Consider the following 23,902-nt stretch of genomic DNA (forward strand, 5'->3'; position numbering starts at 1 on the left):
TGGGACTACATATTAGCCGTCCTCCAATCTATAGGATTATGTAATAATATGTTGAACTTTATAATGTCTCTCTACACTACACCCACTGCGAGAATCCGTGTCAACGGTCACCTGTCAAATGCCTTCTCTGTCCTCAATGGAACGCGACAGGGCTGCCCATTATCCCCAATACTCTTCGTAGTGACCCTTGAGCCCATGCTATGCCGGCTCAGAGCTAATGAGGATATAAAAGGTATCGCTGTCTCTAATCTTCCCTATAAGCTAGCGTCTTTTGCTGATGACATTCTCCTTTTCCTCACAGAGCCACTTGTTACTTTCTCTAATCTGTTGCAAGATTTTAAACTATTTCACTCTTTAACCTCAAGATAAACTTCACAAAATCCAATGCACTTAACATTTCACTCGCCACACACATAGTAACTACCAAATGCCAGACTAATTTCCCGTTTAAGTGGCTGATTCCCTCGCCTACCTGGGCATCCAAATACCTGCTACCTTGAGCGACCTCTATTCTAAAAATCTTTACCCCATGCTTCGTGTTATCCAAAGTGATTTACGTAAATGGGACAAATCGCACTTCTCCTGGTTTTGACGCGCAGCTATTTTAAAAATGAACATCTTGCCGCACTTTCTTTATATTCTCCAAACCATCCCCATCAAATTGCCTCTGATATTCTTTGCTACTTACCGTCAAGCATGTACTTCCTTTTTGTGGTCCACGCGCCATCCGAGAATACAATACTCACAACTAATCCTGCCCAAATCGAAGGGTGGAATTGAACTCCCTGATTTGTGCAATTATTATAGGGCCTGCCACCTAGCTAGGATTGTAGACTAGAATGTACACGCACGTCTGAAGGATTGGGTCGAGTTCGAGACCTCCTTAACGTCACTATCGTTAGACTCAATGCCGTGGATCTCCCCCAAACAGTTACCAACATCACTCCAGCAACATCCTCTTATTGGCCCCACTTTGGTCCCACTAAAACGTCTGGGAAGTGGCGTCCAAAGTCGCTCTTTCTTCCATGCCGGGACCTATGACACCGATTCGCCTGAACCCAGAATTCCCTCCTGGAATGTCTCACTAATTCTTGGTAAATTCTTGGCCGCACCCACAAATCAGAGCCTCTCAGTTTTTCTGAGCTGGATGCATCCTTGACTATGCAACTCTCTCTTCCCAAATTAACTGCTCGTCATATACTTTTTGGACCTATGCTCAAATTTGCAACATTCTCCAGGCCATAGATGGCTCCCGGTCCATTTCTCTCTCATTGACGCCCTTTGAATCCATCTGTTATTGTTCCTCGCCAAAACACCATGTAATTTCTCAAGTACTCGGACTGCTCTATGCTGATATCTCTCCACACTCCAATAAAATTTGTCTATCTTGGGAAAGAGATCTCAATCTAGGTCTTTCCAGAGACCAATGGGAACACATTTTTGCTACATTAAAGTTACAACCCAAGAAAACTGTTACAAAATCTTGTCACGTTGGTTTAGAACCCCCACGCAGATACATCGATTCCACTCGGAGACAACGAACTAATGTTGGAGATGTAACAAGGAACCAGGTACACTTATACACCTCTAGTGGTCGTGTCTGCTGATTTCAATCATACTGGTCAGAAGTCCACGATATTATCACTCGACCACATAAATGTTGGACTACACCCCAGCACAACTTCTCTTACACCATTCCTCCATCCCCACCAAAATGTACTGTAAATCGCTAGCAATGCATATGCAGCCAAACTAAGCATACCAGTCTACTGGAATTCCACCCACCCTCCTCTGTCTGAATGGCTTGCTAGATTGGGTAAGATTGAAGAAATGGAAGAACTGATACACATTGCTAATGATACCCCTTTGAAATTCTCTAAAATATGGGCATGCTGGACCCATTTCAAGTCAACTCACCAGTTCCATCAACTTTCAAAGGCCACATCCTGAATGCATTTTCTATATTAATACACCCCTCTGTTACGGACCCCCCTGCCAGTATAGAGGCCACTGAGTGCATTCCCTGTACCTTCACATTTGTCTTGGAACAGATTAAAGCTGATGGGGTACTAACGTTGTTGGGCCCTACCTTGCTGGACTGTAAATCTCCTTGCCATCCCTGGTTCTCTTTCCCGAAACACCCTCCCCCCCCTAGTTCTACTCCCTACTTAACATACCCTCTAACTTTACCTTTACTCTTACCCGTATTCCCTCCCCCCACTTTTTTTTTCTCTTTCTTTTCTCCTCTCCCCTCCCCCCTTACCCCTTCTTCCCTCGTCAGCCCTCTATCTACTCTCTCTTGTCTTCCTCTACTTTTTCAGCACCATCCCACTGTTTACTACCTACCTCCTACTTCTAGGTAACTGACCTATTTCCTTTGAACAAAAATTTACCTGTTACATTTATTTCACGGAATGATACATACGCTTCACTGAATCCATGTGTATCAGTTTATCATAAGGTTTTGATAGCTTGCCACGCATGCCGTAGTACACAGTTCCCCCTGCCACATCTGCACATTTCCATACAAGACAGATATTTCCTTTGAGATTCATGGTATGAGCTTGTTATCCTGTATAACATACTGAATATGTGTATTGATGATGAATCTGTGATCATATGTCACTTTATACTTACCCTGCAATGTATTCTGAGAAATGTACACTGCTTATAGTAGTTACGACTTTTTTCAATAAAATGTTATTGTAACAAAAAAAAAATTATAATAGTAGGGAGAAACCAGAGCATTTGAAATTGCATAAAGCAAACCTTGTTGACCACATAATATATTTTTTCATATCATAGGGCTAATGAAGGACTGTCTGCAGATCTAATGCGTGGTGTTTATACAGATGTGGGGCAGGCTATACTACATGGATACAAAGAGAGCTTAAAGGATGTAAGTTCAAGAACTACATTGTCTTAATTCTTATTACCTATTCAAAAGGTGGTACTTTTGTGATTACAAAGAGAGTGACTGAAGGCAAGCATGTTTTGTTCTTTCAATAATTTGTATTTAATGCGTAAGTAGTTACAATAAGTTACATGGCTTAGAGTATACATATTATTTGCAACGCTGGTCCTGCAATCAATTGTGTATGTGTTTGTGTATATATATATATATATATATATATATATATATATATATATATATATATATACTGTAACTACCAAATGACTTTAGCCCAAAATACAACAATAGTATCTCATAAATGGGTTTCTTTACCATGTATTTGAGAGAGTGTCCATTCAGAGCTATTTTTGTTTCTAAGACAAGCAACCAGACAAACCGATTCTTCCCTGTAGTATGAGGAAATCCATACACATACAGTGCCTGAAAAAGTATTCATACCCCTTGAACATTTTCCACATTTTGTCATGTTACAGCCAAAAATGTACATTTATTTTAGTGGGATTTTATGTGATAGACCAACACAAAGTGGCACATAATTGCAAAGGGGAAGGAAAATGGTTTTCAAAATCTTTTACAAATATCTGAAAAGTGTGGCGTGCATTTGTATTCAGTCCCCTTTACTCTGATACCCCTAACTAAAATCTAGTGGAACCAATTGCTTTCAGAAGTCACCTAATTGGTAAATATCTGTGTGTACTTTAATCTCAGTATAAATACAACTGTTCTGTGAAGCCTTCAGAGGTGTGTTAGAGAATATTAGTGAACAAACAGTGAACACATCATGAAGGCCAAAGAACACACCAGACAGGTCAGGGATAAAGTTGTGGAGACATTTAAAGCAGGGTTAGGTTATAGAAAAACATCCCAAGCTTTCAAAATCTCACAGAGCACTGTTCAATCCATCATCCAAAAATGGAAAGAGTATGACACAACTGCAAAACTACCAAGACATGACCATCCACTTAAACTGACAGGCCGGGGAAGGAGAGCATTAATCAGAGAAGCAGTCGAGAGGACCATGGTAACTCTGGAGGAGCTGCAGAGATCCACAGCTCAGGTGAGAGTGACAAGAAGAAAGCCATTGTTGAAAAAAATCCATAGGAAGTCCCATTTGCAGTTTGCGAGAAGCCATGTGGGAGACACAGCAAACGTGGAAGAAGGTGCTCTGGTCAGATGAGACCAAAATTTAACTTTTTGGCCTATGTGTGGTGGAAAACTAACATTGTACATCACCATGAACACAGCATCCCCACTGCAAAAAATGGTGGTGGCAGCATCATGTTGTGGGGATTCTTTTCTTCAGCAGGGACAGGGAAGCTTTTCAGAGTTGATGAAAAGATGGATAAAGCCAAATACTGGGCAATCTTAGAAGAAAACTTGTTAGTCTGCAAAAGACTTGAGACTGGGGCAGAGGTTTACATTCCAGCAGGACAACGACCCTACACATACAGCCGGAGCTACAAAGGAATGGTTTAGATCATGTGTTAGAATGGCCCAGTCAAAGTCCAGACCTACAGTCAGGTCCATAAATATTGGGACATGGACACAATTCTAACATTTTTGGCTCTATACACCACCACAATGGATTTGAAATGAAACAAACAAGATGTGCTTTAACTGCAGACTGTCAGCTTTAATTTGAGGGTATTTACATCCAAATCAGGTAAACGGTGTAGGAATTACAACAGTTTGCATATGTGCCTCCCACTTGGTAAGGGACAAAAAGTAATGGGAGAATTGGCTTCTCAGCTGTTCTATGGCCAGGTGTGTGTTATTCCCTCATTATCCCAATTACAATGAGCAGATAAAAGGTCCAGAGTTTATTTCAAGTGTGCTATTTGCATTTGGAATCTGTTGCTGTCAATTCTCAAGATGAGATCCAAAGAGCTCTCACTATCAGTGAAGCAAGCCATCATTAGGCTGAAAAAACAAAACAAACCCATCAGAGAGATAGCAAACATTAGGTGTGGCCAAAACAACTGTTTGGAACATTCCTAAAAAGAAGGAACGCACCGGTGAGCTCAGCAACACCAAAAGACCCAGAAGACCACAGAAAACAACTGTGGTGGATGACCGAAGAATTATTTCCCTGGTGAAGAAAACACGCTTTACAACAGTTGGCCAGATCAAGAACACTCTCCAGGAGGTAGGTGTATGTGTGTCAAAGTCAACAATCAAGAGAAGACTTCACCAGAGTGAATACAGAGGGTTCACCACAAGATGTAAACCATTGGTGAGCCTCAAAAACAGGAAGGCCAGATTAGAGTTTGCCAAACGACATCTAAAAAAGCCTTCACAGTTCTGGAACAACATCCTATGGACAGATGAGACCAAGATCAACTTGTACCAGAGTGATGGGAAGAGAAGAGTATGGAGAAGGAAAGGAACTGCTCATGATCCTAAGCATACCACCTCATCAGTGAAGACAGTGGAACTGGTTCTCTTGTATTTATTGATGATGTGACTGCTGACAAAAGCAGCAGGATGAATTCTTAAGTGTTTCGGACAATATTATCTGCTCATATTAGGCCAAATGCTTCAGAACTCATTGGACGCCGCTTCACAGTGCAGATGGACAATGACCCAAAGCATACTGCAAAAGCAACAAAAAAGTTTTTTAAGGGAAAGAAGTGGAATGTTATGCAATGGCCAAGTCAATCACCTGACCTGAATCCGATTGAGCATGCATTTCACTTGCTGAAGACAAAACTGAAGGGAAAATGCCCCAAGAACAAGCAGGAACTGAAGACAGTTGCAGTAGAGGCCTGGCAGAGCATCACCAGGGATGAAACCCAGTGTCTGGTGATGTCTATGCGTTCCAGACTTCAGGCTGTAATTGACTGTAAAGGATTTTCAACCAAGTATTAAAAAGTGAAAGTTTGATTTATGATTATTATTCTGTCCCATTACTTTTGGTCTCTTAAAAAGTGGGAGGCACATATGCAAACTGTTGTAATTCCTACACCGTTCACCTGATTTGGATGTAAATACTCTCAAATTAAAGCTGACAGTCTGCAGTTAAAGCACATCTTGTTTGTTTCATTTCAAATCCATTGTGGTGGTGTATAGAGCCAAAAATGTTAGAATTGTGTCGATGTCCCAATATTTATGGACCTGACTGTAAATCCAATTGAGAATCTGGCAAGACTTGAAAATTGCAGTTTACAAACACTCTCCATCCAATCTGACAAAGCTTGAGCTATGTAGCAAAGAAGAATGGGCAAAACTTACACTCTCTAGCTGGGCAAAGCTGGTAGAGACAAAAAAGACTTGCAGCTGTAATTGCAATGAAAGGTGGTTCTTCAAAGTATTGACTCAGATATTTATTTGTAAAACATTTTGAAAACCGCTTATCATTTTCCTTCCACTTCACAATTATGTGCCACTTTGTGTTGGCCTATCACATAAAATCCCAATAAAATACATTTACGTTATTGGTTGTAACATGACAAAATGCCGAAAATTATATATATATATACTGTGTGTGTGTATGTGTGTGTGTGTGTGTATATATATATATATATATATATATATATATATATATATATATATATATATATATATGTATGTATAGGGATGCCTGCTTTTACATGCACATTATGCTGGCTGATAGCTAAAAAGAGTAGGAAATTTGAGTGGAGAGTGAAAAACAGTTTTACTTTTGACTGCTGGTGATTGCTGGTGCTTGTAGTTGTTTTACTTTCTTTGGGGTCTTGCTAGAAGCTTTTTCTTTTTTAAATCACTTTTTGCTGTCACTTTTTAAATAGCATTTTTTCTTCTTCCTTTCCTTTAGTCTTCTAATTAAGGGAAGGGGTTAATTGGTCACAGGTGCTACAGGTGCTATATAACTTTCTTTAGAGCTCACTCTGAGCTTGTGCATCCTTGAGCTTGCCTGTATATTGCTTGCTGGACCTTTGACAAAGTGGACCATTGATTAAGTGGAGTTATAAAACCAGAGCTGAAAACAGGAGATTATAACAGGAGTTTACTAACCTGTAAGTGACAAAAGTGATATTTCCTATTAGTAATATTAATATTGTAACTGGGATATGAGTGCTATCGGGGTTGAAGGTTTTGTGCAGTGCACAGTGTTCCGCATGTATGCAACAATTGAGCAAGAGCTCCAGGATAGATACCGCTGCGACAGATGTGAGCGAATTGCCCTTCTGGAAGTTCGTGTTCAGAGGCGGACTGACAACTCATGGGACCCCCGGGCAATAGGGGATCATGGGCCCCCTATGTCATTGCCCAAACTCAAAAAAGCCTATGAAAAAGGTACCAGGGGCATCTCATGGGGCCCCCTACTGACCCCGGGCCCTCGGGCAGTGCCCGAGTTTCCAAATGGTCAGTCCGCCCCTGCTCGTGTTAGAGATCTGGAGGAGCAAGTTGCAACACTGGGCAGAACCGACAACCCTGAAAGAATTTGTCTGCTCCCTGAGCAGGTAGTTAATGGGATTGATGTGGAGAATGGAGGGGCTAATCAGGATTATCAGGTAGGAAGATGGGTTACTGTAGCGAGATGGAGTGGTAGGGGCTCACAGAAAAGGGAATGTTGGCCCCGAGTTTGTGCACCCAAAAATATATGCCAAGTTGGGTGAAGATGTAGGGGTGGCAAGCTCAGGGGTGGCAGCCCTGGATGTCACTGCTATCCCTAACAGCCGAGAGGGCAGACCATCTGGGAGGGGTGGTGAGGGTAGTGCAGGAAGGCCTAGACAGTTGGAAGTAGTAGGGGATTCTATAATCAGAAGGACTGATAGAATAATTTGTCGCCAGGATCGCCGAATCAACCAAATGGTTTCCTGTCTCCCTGGTGCCAGGGTTCGGCATGTGGTGGACCGGCTTGATAAATTACTGGGAGGAGCTGGGCATGACCCAGCTGCCTTGGTCCATGTTGGAACCAATGATAGAATACATGGAAGGAGGAGGCTCCTTAGGAATCAATTTAAAGAACTAGGCTGCAAGTTGAAGGGAAGGACCTCCAAGGTGATATTCTCTGAAATATTACCTGTGCCATGCGCAACTCAGGAAAGACAGGGGGAGATTAGAGAACTAAATGCATGGTTAAAGACCTGGTGTAAGAGGGAAGGATTTGGGTTTGTAGAGTACTGGGCTGCCTTTTCATTGGGGTGCAACCTATATGTTAGAGATGGTTTGCACCTACAGTAAATGGAGGGGGGTCTGCTGTGCTGGGGGAAAGGTTTATGGGGAGGCTGGAGGATTATTTAAACTAGGATCAATGGGGGAGGGAGAATTAAACAATAATGGGGTAGACAGGGGTCAGTCCTTATTGATCAGTGGAATGGGGAAAGATGGGGGAGGATTATGGCAGATAAGATGGTTCCCATGTTACAAACAACCATTGGAATTGGTACAATTTGTATGAAAATAAAAAGTATGCAAAATACGTGGGCACAAGGTGTCAGTGAATTAAAGTGTTCACCAATTTCAGAAGTCTACCAAGCAAAATAGGTGAGTTGGAAGCTTTGGTGCAAGAAGAACTATGATTTAATTGGTTTTGCAGAATCTTGGCTTCATTCTTCACATGACTGGGCCAATACAGCAACAACACAGTTCAATACAAGAGGGATAGGAGGGCCCTGCTCCTTGGAGCTTACAATATAGGAGGGAGGGTCTAATGGTATAAAAGTTAGTAACTGTGGGGGATGCACTGGTAGGAGTATAAGATTCCGTTACTAGCTGAGGGCAGGATAGGCTTCCCTGAAGAGATAGGTTTTCAGGGATTGCCTAAAAGTGAGCAGAGTAGGCGATAGTCTGATAGATTGGGGTAGAGAGTTCCAGAGGATGGGGCAAGCTCTGGAGAAGTCCTGGAGATAAGCATGGGAGGAGGAGACAAGGGAGCTAGAGAGCAGGAGGTCTTGCGAGGAGCGGAGAGTACGGTTTGGGTCATATTTGGAGACAAGTTTGGTGATGTAATTTGGGGCATTATACATGGCTTTATATGTTATTGTTAATGTTTTGAATTTTATCCGTTGGGCAATGGGAAGTCAGTGGAGGGATTGGCAGAGAGGGGTTGCAGATATGGAACGGTTAGTAAGGTAGATGAGTCTAGCAGCAGCATTCATGATAGACTGAAGAGGGGATAGCCTGCGGTGAGGTAGGCCAATGAGGAGGGAGTTACAATAGTAGAGATGCCACTACGAGTTGCATCAATCTTATTTTTTAAATGATTTGCAATCTTGTAAGCAGTGCGTGAGGTACTGGGTGGAGGTGGAGAAAGAGAGTTAAAAGTGGAGAAGAGACCACGAGGACTGGATGATAAGCTATTGATGAGAGTGACAAAGTAGGCCTGTTTGGCAGCGTGGAGGGAGGAATTGTATGTTAACAAAGCAGATTTATATAGGGTGAAAGCTTGGTGAGATTTGGTTTTATGCCACAGTCGCTCCAGCACACGACTATGTCTCTTAAGATTTCTGGTGTCGTCAGTCTGCCAAGGTTGTAATGGTCGGGGCCTGATGCTTTGTGTTAGAGGAGTAAGTGAGTCTAATGTGGATGAAAGTAAACTGTTGTAGACAGCAGTGTCCATGGCAGGACAGGGGAGAGATTCTGTCATAGAGGCGGTCAGTTGCAGAGTGGAAAGGAGCAGGGTTCAAGTTGTGAGGTTTCTGCGGGTAATTGTTTGCTGCTTGGAGGGATAGGTGTTTGAAGATGAGGACACTGTGAAGGTGATGAGATTGTGATCAGAGAGAAGAAAGGGGGTGTTTGTGAGGTTGTAGGGAGTACAACGATGGGAGAAAACAAGGCCTAATGTATTCCCATCAGAGTGAGTGGAGGACTGTGTCCATTGCGTGAAGGCAAAAGATGAGGTTAGGTTGAAGAGCTGGGATGTAGCCAGGTTGTTCACATTAATGGGGATGTTAAAATCTCCAAGAATGGTAGTGGGTAGTTCAGAGGAGAGAAGGTAGGGAAAGGGAACTGGTGACGAGGGGCGGAGCCTGGCTATGGCGGCGTGGATGAGCACGGAGTGAGTGCTCCCTGATGCCTCCGCCTTACCTCGGATGCCTGTTGGGATGGGGACACTGAGCCAGGGATTTGTCCACTGGTGACCGGGTCGGCGATTGGCGATCCTGGCTGCGCCGGAGAGAGTGCTGAGACGAGGAAGCTGGAGGAAGTGCGACCCAAGGAGGGGGGCTGCTGGGAGGACAAGGACGGGATCACACGATCAGCCGCAGAGGAGCTCTGGGAAGGGGAGATAGCCGGCCGGCGTCCGAGGAGGGAGAGAGACGCTGATGCTTCTCCCCCCCAGTATTGTGACATAAACAGCTAGTGAGCCCCTAGCGCCCCTGGGTGAAGAGACATTAAATCAAAGAGGACTGGGAAGTGAACTACAGGAGGAGAAGCCCAAAGGAATCCCCCTGAAGAAAAAGAGGATTAAAGCTCTTTGTCGGAGGCCCAAACTGTCTCAAATAAATCCACTGGAGAGAATCACAAGGAGAGGGTGAGTGTGGACAGTCTGGGATGGTAAAAATTGCATAAAAGTATACTGTTACTGGAAAGATAAAGAGGATACGTAAAAAGGGGGGGATTCCCTGGGAGAGTTTGCTAGTGATCTAAATTTGATAACAAGAGGATCTAGAAAAGAAATAACTTGGAAAAGTGGACAAAATAATAAAGAGAATTGAAATTTGAGCACCAGGCCTAAGGTGTCTAGATCTTATTGTGGTTCCAGCCTTTTTAGGCGTGAGTAAGGAGAAAAGGAGGAAAAGTCGAGCCTAGAAGATGAACAACAAAAACATGAAAAGTAGTGGGACAAAGGGGTCTCAGATAGGTACAATAAAAAAATATACGTCTCAAGGTAATATGGCCCCAGAAAGGTCTCAAGTGATTGGGGAAAAAAGTGAACTGGAAATAAGCTTGGAAGGTAGCCCTAAACCCTCGGTGGGAATACAATATAGCAACCAACAAACAAAAGAAAATTTGGAGATAAGAGAACTAGAAAAGGAGCTACAAGTCCCAAACAAGAAGGAGATGGCGGATATGTTTAAAAATTTAGAAAGAACGATAAAGCAAGAACTGGTAAATATTCGGAGTGATCTGGGGCAGATATTATTGAGGGTAGAGAAGACGGAGGAAAGAGTTAAAAACCACACCCAAGACATATCTGAACTGGAAAAGAGAACAATTGATATCAGGAAAGAACAAAAGAAACTACTCTATAAGATGGAGGTACAAGAAAGAGGAGTACCAGAGTTCATAAAGGGAGAAGAGATACGTAGCATAATATGTAGAATTATAAACTTTATATTGGATAAACCAGAAACAGAAGCGGTGAATCTTGAAGGTGCATATAGAGTAGGAAGAATGCAACAAAGAGGTGGAATAGAGAAACCAAGAGATATAATTGTCCAATTCCAGATAAGAGGAGATAAAGAAGAGATTTGGAAAAAGACAAAAGGAAAAGCAAATATCAAATATAAAGATATGGATATACAGATTTATGCGGACTTGACACCAGAGACAATATGGAGAAGGAGAACTTTGAAACCCCTGTTAGAGCAGATGAGAAAGCAAAATGTGCACTATAGATGGGGTATACCAGAATGCTTAATCGGGTGGAAGAACGGAGTAACAGCCCATGTGAGATTCCCTGAAGACTTGAGAGACTTTTTTAAGAGACTTGATTTACAAATAGTGGAGATCCCAGGGTGGGAGGAGGAAGAAGAGGATTGTGAAGCTAGAGAAAAAGAAGATTGGAAATTAGTTAGAAGAAGGACATAATAGGGGAGATTTGTGTTTTGTTTTTTTTTCCTTCTTCTCCCCTCTCTCTCTCTTTATTAATATAGAAGGGGGTTTTATAATATTCTTCTGAGACTTTAGAACTTTGCTGGAACCTAACGAAATCTTAAAAGATAGACCAAGGGTATCCGGGGGGGGGGGGGGTAGAGGGCGCCGTGTATGGGTGGAGCTCAACCCCAAGGTATACATCTATGGAGGGGCGGGTCCCTCAAAAGATGAATAGGCAAATGGAAAGCCTAAATAAGGGAGGTGGAGGGAGGGAGGAGGGGGTGGATGAGAGGGAGAGAACTGGGGAGGGAGCGGGGAGAGGGGGTTTTAAAACTGACATCTTGTATGAGAGAAGAGGTATAAGGAAGGGGAAGAAGAAAGGAAATGGTAAAATAGGAAGACAAATAAAATATGGAGGAAATACGGTTTGTAACCCATAATGTAAATGGGTTAAATTGCCCAGGTAAAAGATTTAGACTATATAGAGAATTACAGCATAGAGAGGCCTCAGTTGTATTTTTGCAGGAAACACACCTAGAGTTAAAAAAAAAACATTAAGCTGAACTCTAGACATCACCCGACATGGTATTATGCAGATTCCCCAGTTAAGAGAGCGAAGGGTGTGGCTATAGGAATTGCAAAAAACATTAGGTTTGAACTGGAGGATAGAAAGACGGACCCGGAGGGGAGGTTTTTGTTCTTGAAAGGTAAATTGCAGGACATTGAGTGTACGCTCGCAAACATATATTGCCCTAATAGGAAGCCGGAGAAGTTTTTGAAAGGGGTTATGAGAAGATTGATGGACTTTGGAAAGGGATAGTGGCGGAGAGACTTTAACATATGTATGGATCCACAAATAGATACAACATCTGTAGTGCAGAGAAGGGGAAATAGGTCGATGGCATCATTGAAAAAGGTGATGAAAGAGAGCAAACTGGTGGATAGCTGGAGAATTGTCAACATGAGAGATAGAGATTACACTTTTTTTCTCCAGTGTACATAGGACATACTCTAGATTGGACTTCATACTGGTGGACCATCAACTCGTTGAGGATTTGGTTGGGGTAAAAATAGAAGCAATGACTTTTTCGGATCATGCACCTGTGGTAATGAAATTAAGATGGGGAGGGAAGCTGTCAGGGGGCCTATCATGGAGGCTGAATGAGGCACTCCTCATGGACCAAGATCCCGACCGGAAGATCAGAGAGGAGATAGAGCGGTTCTTTGAGGAAAATGAAACGGGAGATGTATCACTAGCTACAGTGTGGGAGGCGCATAAAGCATATATAAGAGGAATCCTTATTGCGATTGGGGCAAAGAAAAAAAGGGAAAGGCGAGAGAAGATTAGTGGGCTTTTGAAGGAAATAGCTGAGATGGAACTCCTACATAAAAACAACATAAGCAAAGAGAGCAAAAAGTGATAAAAAAGAGGGAAGATTTAGAGAAAGTAATGGAGGAAGAAAAAATGAGAACTTTTAATAAGATCACTGGGGAAAGATATAGATGGGGAGATAGATCGGGAAAGTATCTGATGAGAGCCTTGAGGAGAAAGAAGAATAGGAACTACATAGATAAAATAAAAAACTCCAAGGGAGAGTTAGTCCATTCAACCAAAGACATTGCAAAGGTATTTAAGGAGTACTACAGTAAATTATATAATATTGCCCCCAAGGATGCTATAAATAAAGATAAAATGGTAAACATTGAAAAAAGAAGGGACTATTTAAGAAATGCAGGACTACCAAAATTAAGTGAAGAACTATTAAACTCCTTAGAATTTGAAATCACACAGGAAGAACTAAAAATAGCATTAAAAAGCTTTATGACGGGAAAAAGCCCTGGTCCAGACGGGTATACCGTGAGGTATTATAAAAAATACAGTGACTTACTGCTACCTAAGTTAAAGTTATATATGGACGCGCTGGGGGGAGAGATGGAGATAAGACAGGAATCCGTACTGGCACAGGTGGTTCTAATACATAAGGAAGGTAAAGACATCACCCAGTGCTCAAGTTATAGACCAATATCGCTACTGAACATAGATATGAAGTTGTATGCAAAGGTATTGGCGAATAGGCTAAAGGATATGATGCCAGATTGGATACATGGAGATCAGGTGGGCTTTGTTAGAGGAAGAGAGGGTCGAGATAATGGGTTGAGATCCCTGCTGCTTATGCAGAAAAGTAAAATGGAAAACAATCCAGTAGTGCTGCTCTCGATAGATGCAGAGAAGGCGTTTGACAGGGTTAACTGGAGCTTCATGATGGATACACTAGAGGTCCTGGGATTGGGTATTAGGATGAGAAAGTGGATTGGAAGGTTGTATGAAGGACCGTCCGCGATGGTAATGGTAAATGGAGAGAGATCAGACTTTTTCGATGTGAAATGGAACCAGACAGGGCTGTCCACTTTCCCCATTGTTGTTTGTTCTATCTTTGGAACCCCTGTTATCAACAATTAGGAAAAACATAGATATAAGGGGAATTAATGTAGGAAAGACAGAACATAAGATAGCCGCCTTTGCGGACAATTTATTGTTCTATGTTGGAAACCCTAGGATAACACTTCCTAACCTAATGAAAACACTGAAGGAATATGGGGAAATGTCAAATCTGAAAATTAACCCGAGCAAAACAGAGATATTAAATATAAATCTTCCAAAGAGTGAAAAAGAAAAGATACAGAGAGAATTTCCCTTTATCTGGAAAGATAGAGAAATAAAGTACCTGGGAGTAAAACTCACTCCTTCACAGAAAAACCTTTATAAAGCTAATTATATCCCATTGCTAAACGAGATTAGGGAGGAATTGAAGAAAATTGGTGGAGGAAATCCTTCCTGGCTAGGTCGTGTTAACTTGATAAAAATGGTAATTGTCCCTAAGATACTGTATAAATTCCAGATGATTCCCATTAATCTTCCAGAGGTGTATTTTAGGACAATTAAGCGAATGGTAACAAAATATATATGGAAAAATAAAAAACCTAGGATATCATATGAAGTGCTAAGTAGAAACAAAGAAAAGGGGGGGTTGGGAGTACCGGATTTTAAAAGATACCACAGGGCAGTTATCTTGGCAAGAATTTTTGATTGGACGCACAACTCAAAGAGTAAACATTGGTTCACAATAGAAAATACACTTAGTAGAAAGGATTTGAGTAGGAGTGTTTGGGTGCCAGCACAGTTTAGAGAATTAGAGGAGAGCACGAGTATATACACGAGGATTGTAATAAGAGAATGGGATAAAATGCACAAACAGAGGAAATGGGATTTTAATTCATTGCTAATGCCACTAAAAAATTCAGAGTTTTTTCCCCCAGGCAAAGAGGAAATTACAGGCAGATGGATTAAGAAGGAAGATGCTCAGTTGAGAGACGTTGTCAGGAATGCTCTCAGCACTGGTGGTGGGACTCGCCTGCCGTGTGGGCTGCAGTACCAGAGCTGACCAGCGGGTGCTCTCAGCACTGGTGGTGGAACTCACCTGCCGTGTGGGCTGCAGTACCAGAGCTGACCAGCGGGTGCTCTTAGCAGCCAGAAGCTCACAATCAGCCAAACCTGGGGCTGATTACAGAAAGGTGTATATAAGGCATGACCAGGCCTGTGCTCTGGGCCTTGGTGTATGTTTTCCCATGAGCCTCTGTACCTGTATCCTGTGTTCCTGCTTCGTTGCTGACCCGGCTTGATCCTGATCTCTGTTGACCGTCTCCTGTTCTGACTACTGGCTCATCCCTGACTATTCTTCTGCCTACTCCTATGCTGTTTGACCTCCTGTTGCTGTACCTTGGCTTGTGACCCGTTTACTCTTTGCCTGCTGCTCTGTACTGATCTGCCTCCACCGTTACCGACCCGGCTTGTCTGACCACGCTAACTACTCTGCCATCCATCCATCCTGCACGGATCCAGCCGTACCTGCACATACCTCTGGCGGATCCCCCTACCACTAGCAGGTGTACTCAGGGGCCGCGACCTGGTCTCAGTCCTGCGCCAAGTCCATCCCCACCATCAGGGGCTCTGGTGAAAAGGCAGACTGGGGCTTAGACTCCGCGCCCTGGGGAATCCTGCCCTGAGGACCGCTAGAGGTACCACCAGGCAGTCGTTACAGAACCCTACGGCCGGCCTGCCCATTCCACCTCTCCAGCCCTGACTACGCCTGTGTTCCTGCACCTCCTAAGATTAGTGGAAGGTTAGTTTGTTCACTGTGCATTTATATAGATATATATCTGGGTGGCTAATAATAACCTGTATTGTATTGTACCTGAGACCTGCGTTTCCCTGTGTCAGTCCACACCTTTCTGGTCATTCCTTGATTCCTGACAGACGTAATGGAGGGGGTAAATTTAAGAACACTGGAGGAATTGAAAAGGGAAGAGGGAAAGATTTTCACTAAGATAGATATATGGAGGTATAATCAACTGAAACAATTTGTGGAGAAATTGACGAAGCCCCTTAGAACCAGGAAAGATTGGAATGTATTTGAGAAATACTTAGAAGTTCGAGGTGATGGGAAGCACAGCACTGCTAAAGCATATAAAGCTCTCACTGATTTAGATAGTAAGGTAAAACTAAAGTATATAGAAAAATGGGAAAGGGACTTAGGAGTGGAGTGGGAAGAGCACACACAGAGAAAAATATATAGAATGGTACACGAAAATATTAGTATGCGTGAGGTGGAAATGAACTTCAAATGCTTGACAAGGTGGTATGTTACACCGATGATAGAGCACAAGATGAGTGGGGAGAAACAACCTTGGTGTTGGCGAGGGTGTGGAGGGTTGGGCACGATGTACCACATATGGTGGGAATGTTTAAAAATACAAGTATATTGGAAAAAAGTTATAAATCAAATTAGGATTATCACCTGAATGGAGATCGGACTGGACCCTGAAACTTGTCTTTTTCATAATTCAATAATATCTGGAAATAAATATAAAGAACTGGGTATATGGTGCTACCTAAATGCAGCAAAAAGTTTGATTCCTAGGTTTTGGTGCAAAGTTGAGGCACCGAGGGAAGAGGATTGGATGAATAGAGTGGACCAGATTGCTAGATTGGAAAAACTTTATTATATACAGGAAGATAGGATGGTGGCATATCATACGATGGGAGAAGTGGGAGGAGTTTAAGGTAAAGGTAAAAGAAGGTACTGAGTAAGTAAGCGTAAAGAAAAGGGAAAGAGAGAACGAGAAGAGAGGAAGGGAAAAGGGGAAAGGAAAAGGAAAAGGAGAAAATATAGTAATTTGCCTTTCCTTCTTTCTTTCAAATCTCGGTATCCAGAGGATGTGAGATATAAGTCGATCAGATAGATGTCAGGGGTTTAAAGAAGCGGGGTGGGGTGGTGGGTGGGTTGAAAGGAAGGGAGTTATGGGGAGAAAATTATACGAAATAAGTGTTTTATGAGATTTTGTTATGTTGTATTTTCCATTGTGGAAATGTGTATTGTTCTATTTGAAAATGAATAAATATTTAAATTAAAAAAAAAAAAAAGAGGAGAGAAGGTAGGGTAGCCAGGTGGAGAAATCATCAAGAAAGCGGGACACCAGTCCAGGAGGCCGATAGATCACTGCAATCCTCAGAGAAATGGGAGAAAGCAGTGAGAAATATACCAGTGAGTCTCAAAAAAAGAGAAGGATAGAGAGGAAGGGTTAGGGAGAACTTGAAAGGTGCTCAGTGGTGATAGAAGCAAACCAACCCCACCTCCTTTCCGACAACTGGGTCTGGGTGAGTGGGTCCAGAGAAGGCCTCTATAGGAAAGTGCTACGGGAGAAGCAGAATCTGCTGCTTGAAGCCAGGTTTCTGTAATTGCTAGTAGGTTAAGGGAGTGTTAGACAAAAAGGTCATGGACAGAGGTGAGCTTATTACAGACAGATATAAAGAAAGAAATGATGTGGCGCTACTACAAGTACATGTGTGTTATATCATAAATGTGCAAAAAATCTCATATATACAATATCATATATAAAACTAAATAATCAAAAAAATTATAATTAATAAAAATTATAAAAATCTATTATAAAATATATATTATATATATATATATATATATATATATATATATATATATATATATATAAAAATTATAAATAATTAAAAAAATTATAGCCAAAAGTGCTAATAACAAAGTGAATGTGATTGATATGCAATCAACAATATGTGAAGAAATAAATAAACGTGCATAAAAAAGTGATCCAACAAATATCACTCTAAAGAAGTATGTGCACTAAAATGCACTGAACTTGAGGTGAAAAAATCCCCAATCTGGACTATAATGTCCAATATATCTTAATTAGATATAGAAGTGATTGTGAACCATCCAATTAGTACAAAATAGGACTTCAATAAGTGCTGTGTGCTGAACAAATAGTGAAAAAAATAGTGAAAAAACGCATAAGTGTCAAACAAATGCATAAATGCATAAACACTAAAAAAAATCCCCTATTCTGCTCAAACGGTTCTAAATGAAGCAAACTGATATGCCAGCATGCATAAAGTGCAAATAATCTGAATCAAAAAATGGTATCTCAAATAAACATCTAAACCTCTCCCCTGAAAGCATATAAGCCTTACTTTCACCCTTGAAAGTGTAATAAATGAGAATACCTCAATATGCTCACCCTATAGCCAAAGCAAACAAATGCTACACTAAGTGAACTATGCACAAAAAAATAAATCAATTAAATCAAATGCATATAATGATATAAATGCAGTGTCCAAAATAAATTATATAAACGTAGTGTCCAAAATTCCAAGTGTCCAAAAATATTAAAGTCACACACTAAAGATGCAAATCCAAGTCCTCTCTGCAGATACTTTCCCAAAAGACTCCAAACTTCAAAGTGATCCTCAAAAAAAAAAAGAAACTAAAATAGTGTATTATCCTTAAATCAATAATGTACAATCATATACAACATATGTGTCACTCCACATCAAACCATATATGTGAATCAAGTGCTCAATGTGAAAAAACGTGCTAGTGATCCAACATATCAAAAATCAAAGTGCTGGTAGTAGTTCCCACTTCTATAGTGTAATGACTGAATACCCTTACCAGATGGCAAAAGAAACAGCACTTTAATACCACTATGGGTATACACCATCCAAGGAAAGCTAATCCAGCCTGGATATGTTCATTGAGATGTCCTCATAGCCTCATGGATAATGCTCCTAGTTGGCATCAGGGCCTTGAGCAGGAGTACTCCATAGTACTCATAGTACCCATGCTCCATCGATATCCATCATATATAAAAAGGATATATAGTGTAATTCTGTATGGTATAAATAAATAACACTTTATTAATGCTCTTACTTTAAAAACAGATAAATTGTGCCACAGCTCTCATAACCCAAACTTCTTGCAGAGTCTCAGTAGCTATCAGAAACGCCTGGATGTGATTTCTTCTCTCCAAACCTTATTGCAGAGTCTCAGCAGTAAACAGAAGCGTCTGGATAAGATCTCTTATTTCCAAACCTCATGCAGAGTCTCAGCAGCTAACAGAAGCGTCTGGATAAGATAGCACTATTTCCAAACCTCTTGCAGAGTCTCAGCAGCTAGCAGAAGCGTCTGGATCAGATTTTGCAGTTTCCAAAATGGCCAATTTGCCACTTCTGGTTCCTCCGTTGCGTCTGACGTCACTTCCTTGCGTTTCATCACAGGGACTTAATCATAAGGATGTGTACGTCAGATAGGGCAGTTCCTTTTATGCCTCTCCTCTCATTGGTGCCGGGCGACGTCGAGTACAACATCTCCATCTTACACCAGGGAAAGGTGCCAACACTCTATCTCCATAACAGTAAGAGAGTGTACACTAATCTTTCACTATACAAATATATATAATGCAGCCAGCTATACACAATCACTACTAATACTAATCTATGATGTCATAATGAGCCAGAGAACATATACAGCACAAAGCCCTATATACAATCACTACTATTAATACTATTATATACAATTACTCCTAATAATCACCCATTAATAAATTCATTAAAATACTCAAATTCATATATTAAAGCACTAATTAACCCATTCAATACTAAAACAATCTATATATTCTGATCTCCAATCACATATAAATGCTGTCATGGTTCTATAACTTCCGACTAATTACCGGATAAATAATACATTATTTAACCACTATATCACTTATCCATAAAAGGCTATCTACATCTTCTTATAATTGATTATTAAATGTCAAATAATAATGTACAATTATAATTAATAATATATCAGACACCTATCACTATATATATATATATATATATATATATATATATATATATATATATATATCGGATGAATATATCCCCATGTAAACTAATCTATAAAAAATTAGTCCATAAAAATATATTAAATAAATTAAAAATATGTTTAATACAATATATAAAATTATTATAATATATAAATATATATTTTATAGTAATTAAAATAATTATATTATACATATGGTAAAATAAATTAAATTAAAACCTACATAGCCATACTCCTATCTTTAATAATTGGAAATAAAACAATTGAGATCTAAATCTACATTTAATCCTTTAGGTCTAAGAGTCTGTAATTGGAATATCCAGAGGGTTTCATTTTGGGAAATAGCTTTAATTTTACCTCCTCCCCTCCAGGAATCCAGGAGGATTGAACAGGGACTTATTTCTTAAAGATGTATGTAAAATTCCGCTACTTGGAGCACTGCTAATGGCTCCTGATAGATTCAAAAAATGCTTTTTTAATGTTGACTCTCCTAATAAATTTTGTGTGTCCACAAAAATATTAAACTTATTTGCTGATTTAGGCGGTGCATACTTAAGGCCTTTATCTAAAACCATTAATTCTTCGTTGGTAAGGGTTGATCCACTCAAGTTAAATAATAATAATAAAAATATCATACTAACGTGGGAGTATAGCCATGAACAAATACATTTTTTGGATCTCAATATTGGAGTGAAAAATGGGAAACTAATTACTAAAACCCACTTTAAAGGTGTGGATCGAAATGGCTATATACCGATAGACAGCTGTCATTACTCACCATGGTTATTCAACATCCCTAAGGGGCAGTGTGTCAGATTAAAAAGAACGTGCAGGCTACAAGAGTAATATTACCAGCAAGTAGAAGTTAAAGGAAGAAGATTTGTAGATAAAAGATAGAAGTTATACATGAAGTAGGAAATAAGGACAGAACTGCACTCTTAAAGAATAACACCAAAGATAATAATTACGAAGATATCCTAGGAATTATACTTGATTACAATATACATCATAAGAAAGTGGAAAAAATCTTCAAAAAGCACTGGCCACTTCTTATAGTGGATCCTGCATTAAATAAGATATTGCCGGAACGCCCAAGATTTATATATAGAAAAGCCCCTACATTGAGGAACAAATTAGTTAAGTGTTCTGGATCCCCCGGTAAGAGACATACATATAACGTTTTTAGATTAAAAAGGATTTTATTAGTGTAAAACATGTTACACCTGCCTAGCCACAAAAGGACAAAATAAAAAAACGGAAGGAATTTACTGCAACTTCTACGGGTATGAAACATGATATAGAAGATTTCATATCATGTAGAACGGAGGGAGTCGTTTATGCATTAGAATGTAGCTGTGGACTACAGTATGTAGGCAGGACTAAAAGACCTCTGTGGGTTAAGTTAAGGGACCGTATACAAAACATCAGAAAAAGACTTCCCTAAGCATAGCGTGTCTAGACATTTTTTGAAATATCATAAAGATCCCTCAGGTTTAAAGTTTTGGGGCATAGCAAAGTACAAAAAACATTGGAGAGGGAGTAATAAAACCCGCTTTATTTATTGTATGCAGACGCTGACCCCTAGAGGGCTAAACATAGATTTTGATCTAAATTGTTTCATTTCAGATTATTAATTTCCTTGGAGCTAGTATATAGTGGTGCACATCTTTTTTTTGCTATATCATAATATTTATGTCCTTATCTTTACCATATTATAGCATATACTTGATTTATTAGATAATTTTATACATACAGTTGCAAGAAAAAGTATGTGAACCCCTTGGGATTACGTGGAATTTTGCATGAATTGGGCATAAAATGTGCTCTGAACGTCATCTAAATCACAACAATAGAAGAACACAGTCTGCTGAACATAATACTACACAAACATTAGATGTTGCCATGGTTTAATTGCACATAACATGTAAACATTCACAGTGCAGGGAGGAAAAAGTATGTGAACCTTTGTACTTAATAACTGGTTGACCCTCCTTTGGCAGAAATAACCTCAACCAAACGTTTCCTGTAGTTGCAGATCAGACCTGCACAATGATCTGGAGTAATTTTGGACCACTCCTCTTCACAAAACTGTTTCAGTGTAGCAATATTCTTGGGATGTCTGGTGTGAATCGTTCTCTTAAGGTCATGCCACAGCATTTCAATCGGGTTGAGGTCAGGACTCTGACTGGGCCACTTCAGAAGGCGTATTCTGTGCTGTTAATAAGAAAAATTAATAATAGCGCCTATGGTCAAAATTATATAACTTACTAATAGTGTACCAGCTGCAAAAAATCACCATATATAAAGTGTACCAATAAATAAATAATTTGCGCTAGTAAATGTGTATAAATATATAAATATATATAAAGAAATCATCAAATCATAAGTCCAGAAAAAAATATATATATGCCAATACCACAAAAAAATATAAAAAAACTTTTAAGTGCAATAAACTTTTGTGCAAAAAAAGTGTCTAAATATGAAAAATTCCCCAAAAAACCTTGATAATATAATGGCAGATCATCCATAAATATATCTTCAGAAACGGAAACTCTGCAACACACCGATCCTCATCGATCGAAATAACAGGATGCAAAACTTTGTAGTTAATCGAAAATCCACTTCTCCAATAGATAAAGGACCACCTTCAAACGTATCCATAGGGGGAAATGCCAAGCACTCGAGAGAAACAGAAAGACTTCATGGTGCAATATTATAAAAACCAATTCCTTTATTAGGTACTCATTGCACTTACTCAAGAGGTGTCCCAGCCGACACCAGCATCAACAGCATAACAGCAATCACATAAACGAGCCTGGCTACTCAGCACATGCGCAGTAGCTGGCAGCCAAAAACGTAATGACGTCACATCAATCAAGCTCCGCCCTACGCGTTTCGTCATCGACTTCCTCACGGAGCGGATAGATGTGAGACGTCTCAACCTCCTTAAATATTCACTCACAGGAAACGAACAGCTGACATCAATGGGGAATCAAGCAAAGCAAGCCGCCCCACAGATGACAGGAGTCCACAAAGGATATACAATGTATCCAATATATTTGCCATCACAAGCAAAAAAACTTTAAAACAAGAGAACAAAAATACAATAAAAAGAAATTTAAATAAAACACTAATGATAAATAAATTAAATAAATAAATACATTAACGGGCCAGCACCCTCTAAGACTGTGTTTCAAAAAGGGAACTTAAAGGGCCAGTGACACTTTAAACACAAATAAAGGGGAACTCTAGTAATAATACAAAAATAATGCAAAAATTGTACAAAAAGCATACAATCTCCCATATATCATCTTTAAACAGTTGCCTATATAAAAATATACTTAAAATAACATAAAAATTAAAAATGTGTGAGAAAACAATTCAAATCTATATCGACATTTAACCCAAATGGTTGCAATGTCATCGAACCCCCAAAAAAGTTCGATCTGTTTCCAAATTTAAATGTTTTTTTTCCTTGTAGGAAGTGTAAAGTTTGTAGGACTGTAAAAGTTGGTAATAATAAAAAAAGAAAACAATTCAAATCTATATCGACATTTAACCCAAATGGTTGCAAGGAATTTAGTTCATAAATCCAAAACGTCTCTTTTTTGGAAATCTCATTAACCAAATCCGAGCCCCTCCAATGGGGTTTTACCATCTCGATCCCATAAAAGGTAAGTAAGCTCGGATCACAATTATGTACCAATTTGAAATGTTTGGATACACTATGTTTATCAAATCCTTTTACTATGTTTCTTATATGTTCGCCTATTCTTGTTTTTAAACATCTCCCAGTTCTCCCAATATATCTCAAATGACATGGACATTCTAAAACATAAATCACATGTGTAGAATTGCATGTAATCAGGGATTTAATATCATATTCTTTTTTGGAAAATGAGGAGCAGAATGACTTTCTTTTTTTATTATTACCAACTTTTACAGTCCTACAAACTTTACACTTCCTACAAGGAAAAAAACCATTTAAATTTGGAAACAGATC

At 39.9% G+C, this 23,902-nt stretch overlaps 1 protein-coding gene across 4 annotated transcripts in view; it reads left to right on the forward strand.

The window, feature by feature from the left end:
* The window catches only part of SERHL2 (serine hydrolase like 2), an 801,854-nt gene that overhangs the window by 765,040 nt on the left and 12,912 nt on the right, over positions 1–23,902 (forward strand). For all 4 annotated transcript variants that reach the window (XM_089684280.1, XM_089684279.1, XM_089684277.1 and 1 more), the window contains one exon: positions 2,806–2,899. In XM_089684280.1, the coding sequence (XP_089540406.1) occupies positions 2,806–2,899 (94 nt within the window). The remainder of the gene's footprint in view (positions 1–2,805; positions 2,900–23,902) is intronic.

The sequence above is a fragment of the Staurois parvus genome, unplaced genomic scaffold, assembly GCF_062004578.1.
Source record: "Staurois parvus isolate SC_StPar_1 unplaced genomic scaffold, SC_StPar_1.0 ptg000341l, whole genome shotgun sequence".
Taxonomy (NCBI): Eukaryota; Metazoa; Chordata; class Amphibia; order Anura; family Ranidae; genus Staurois; species Staurois parvus.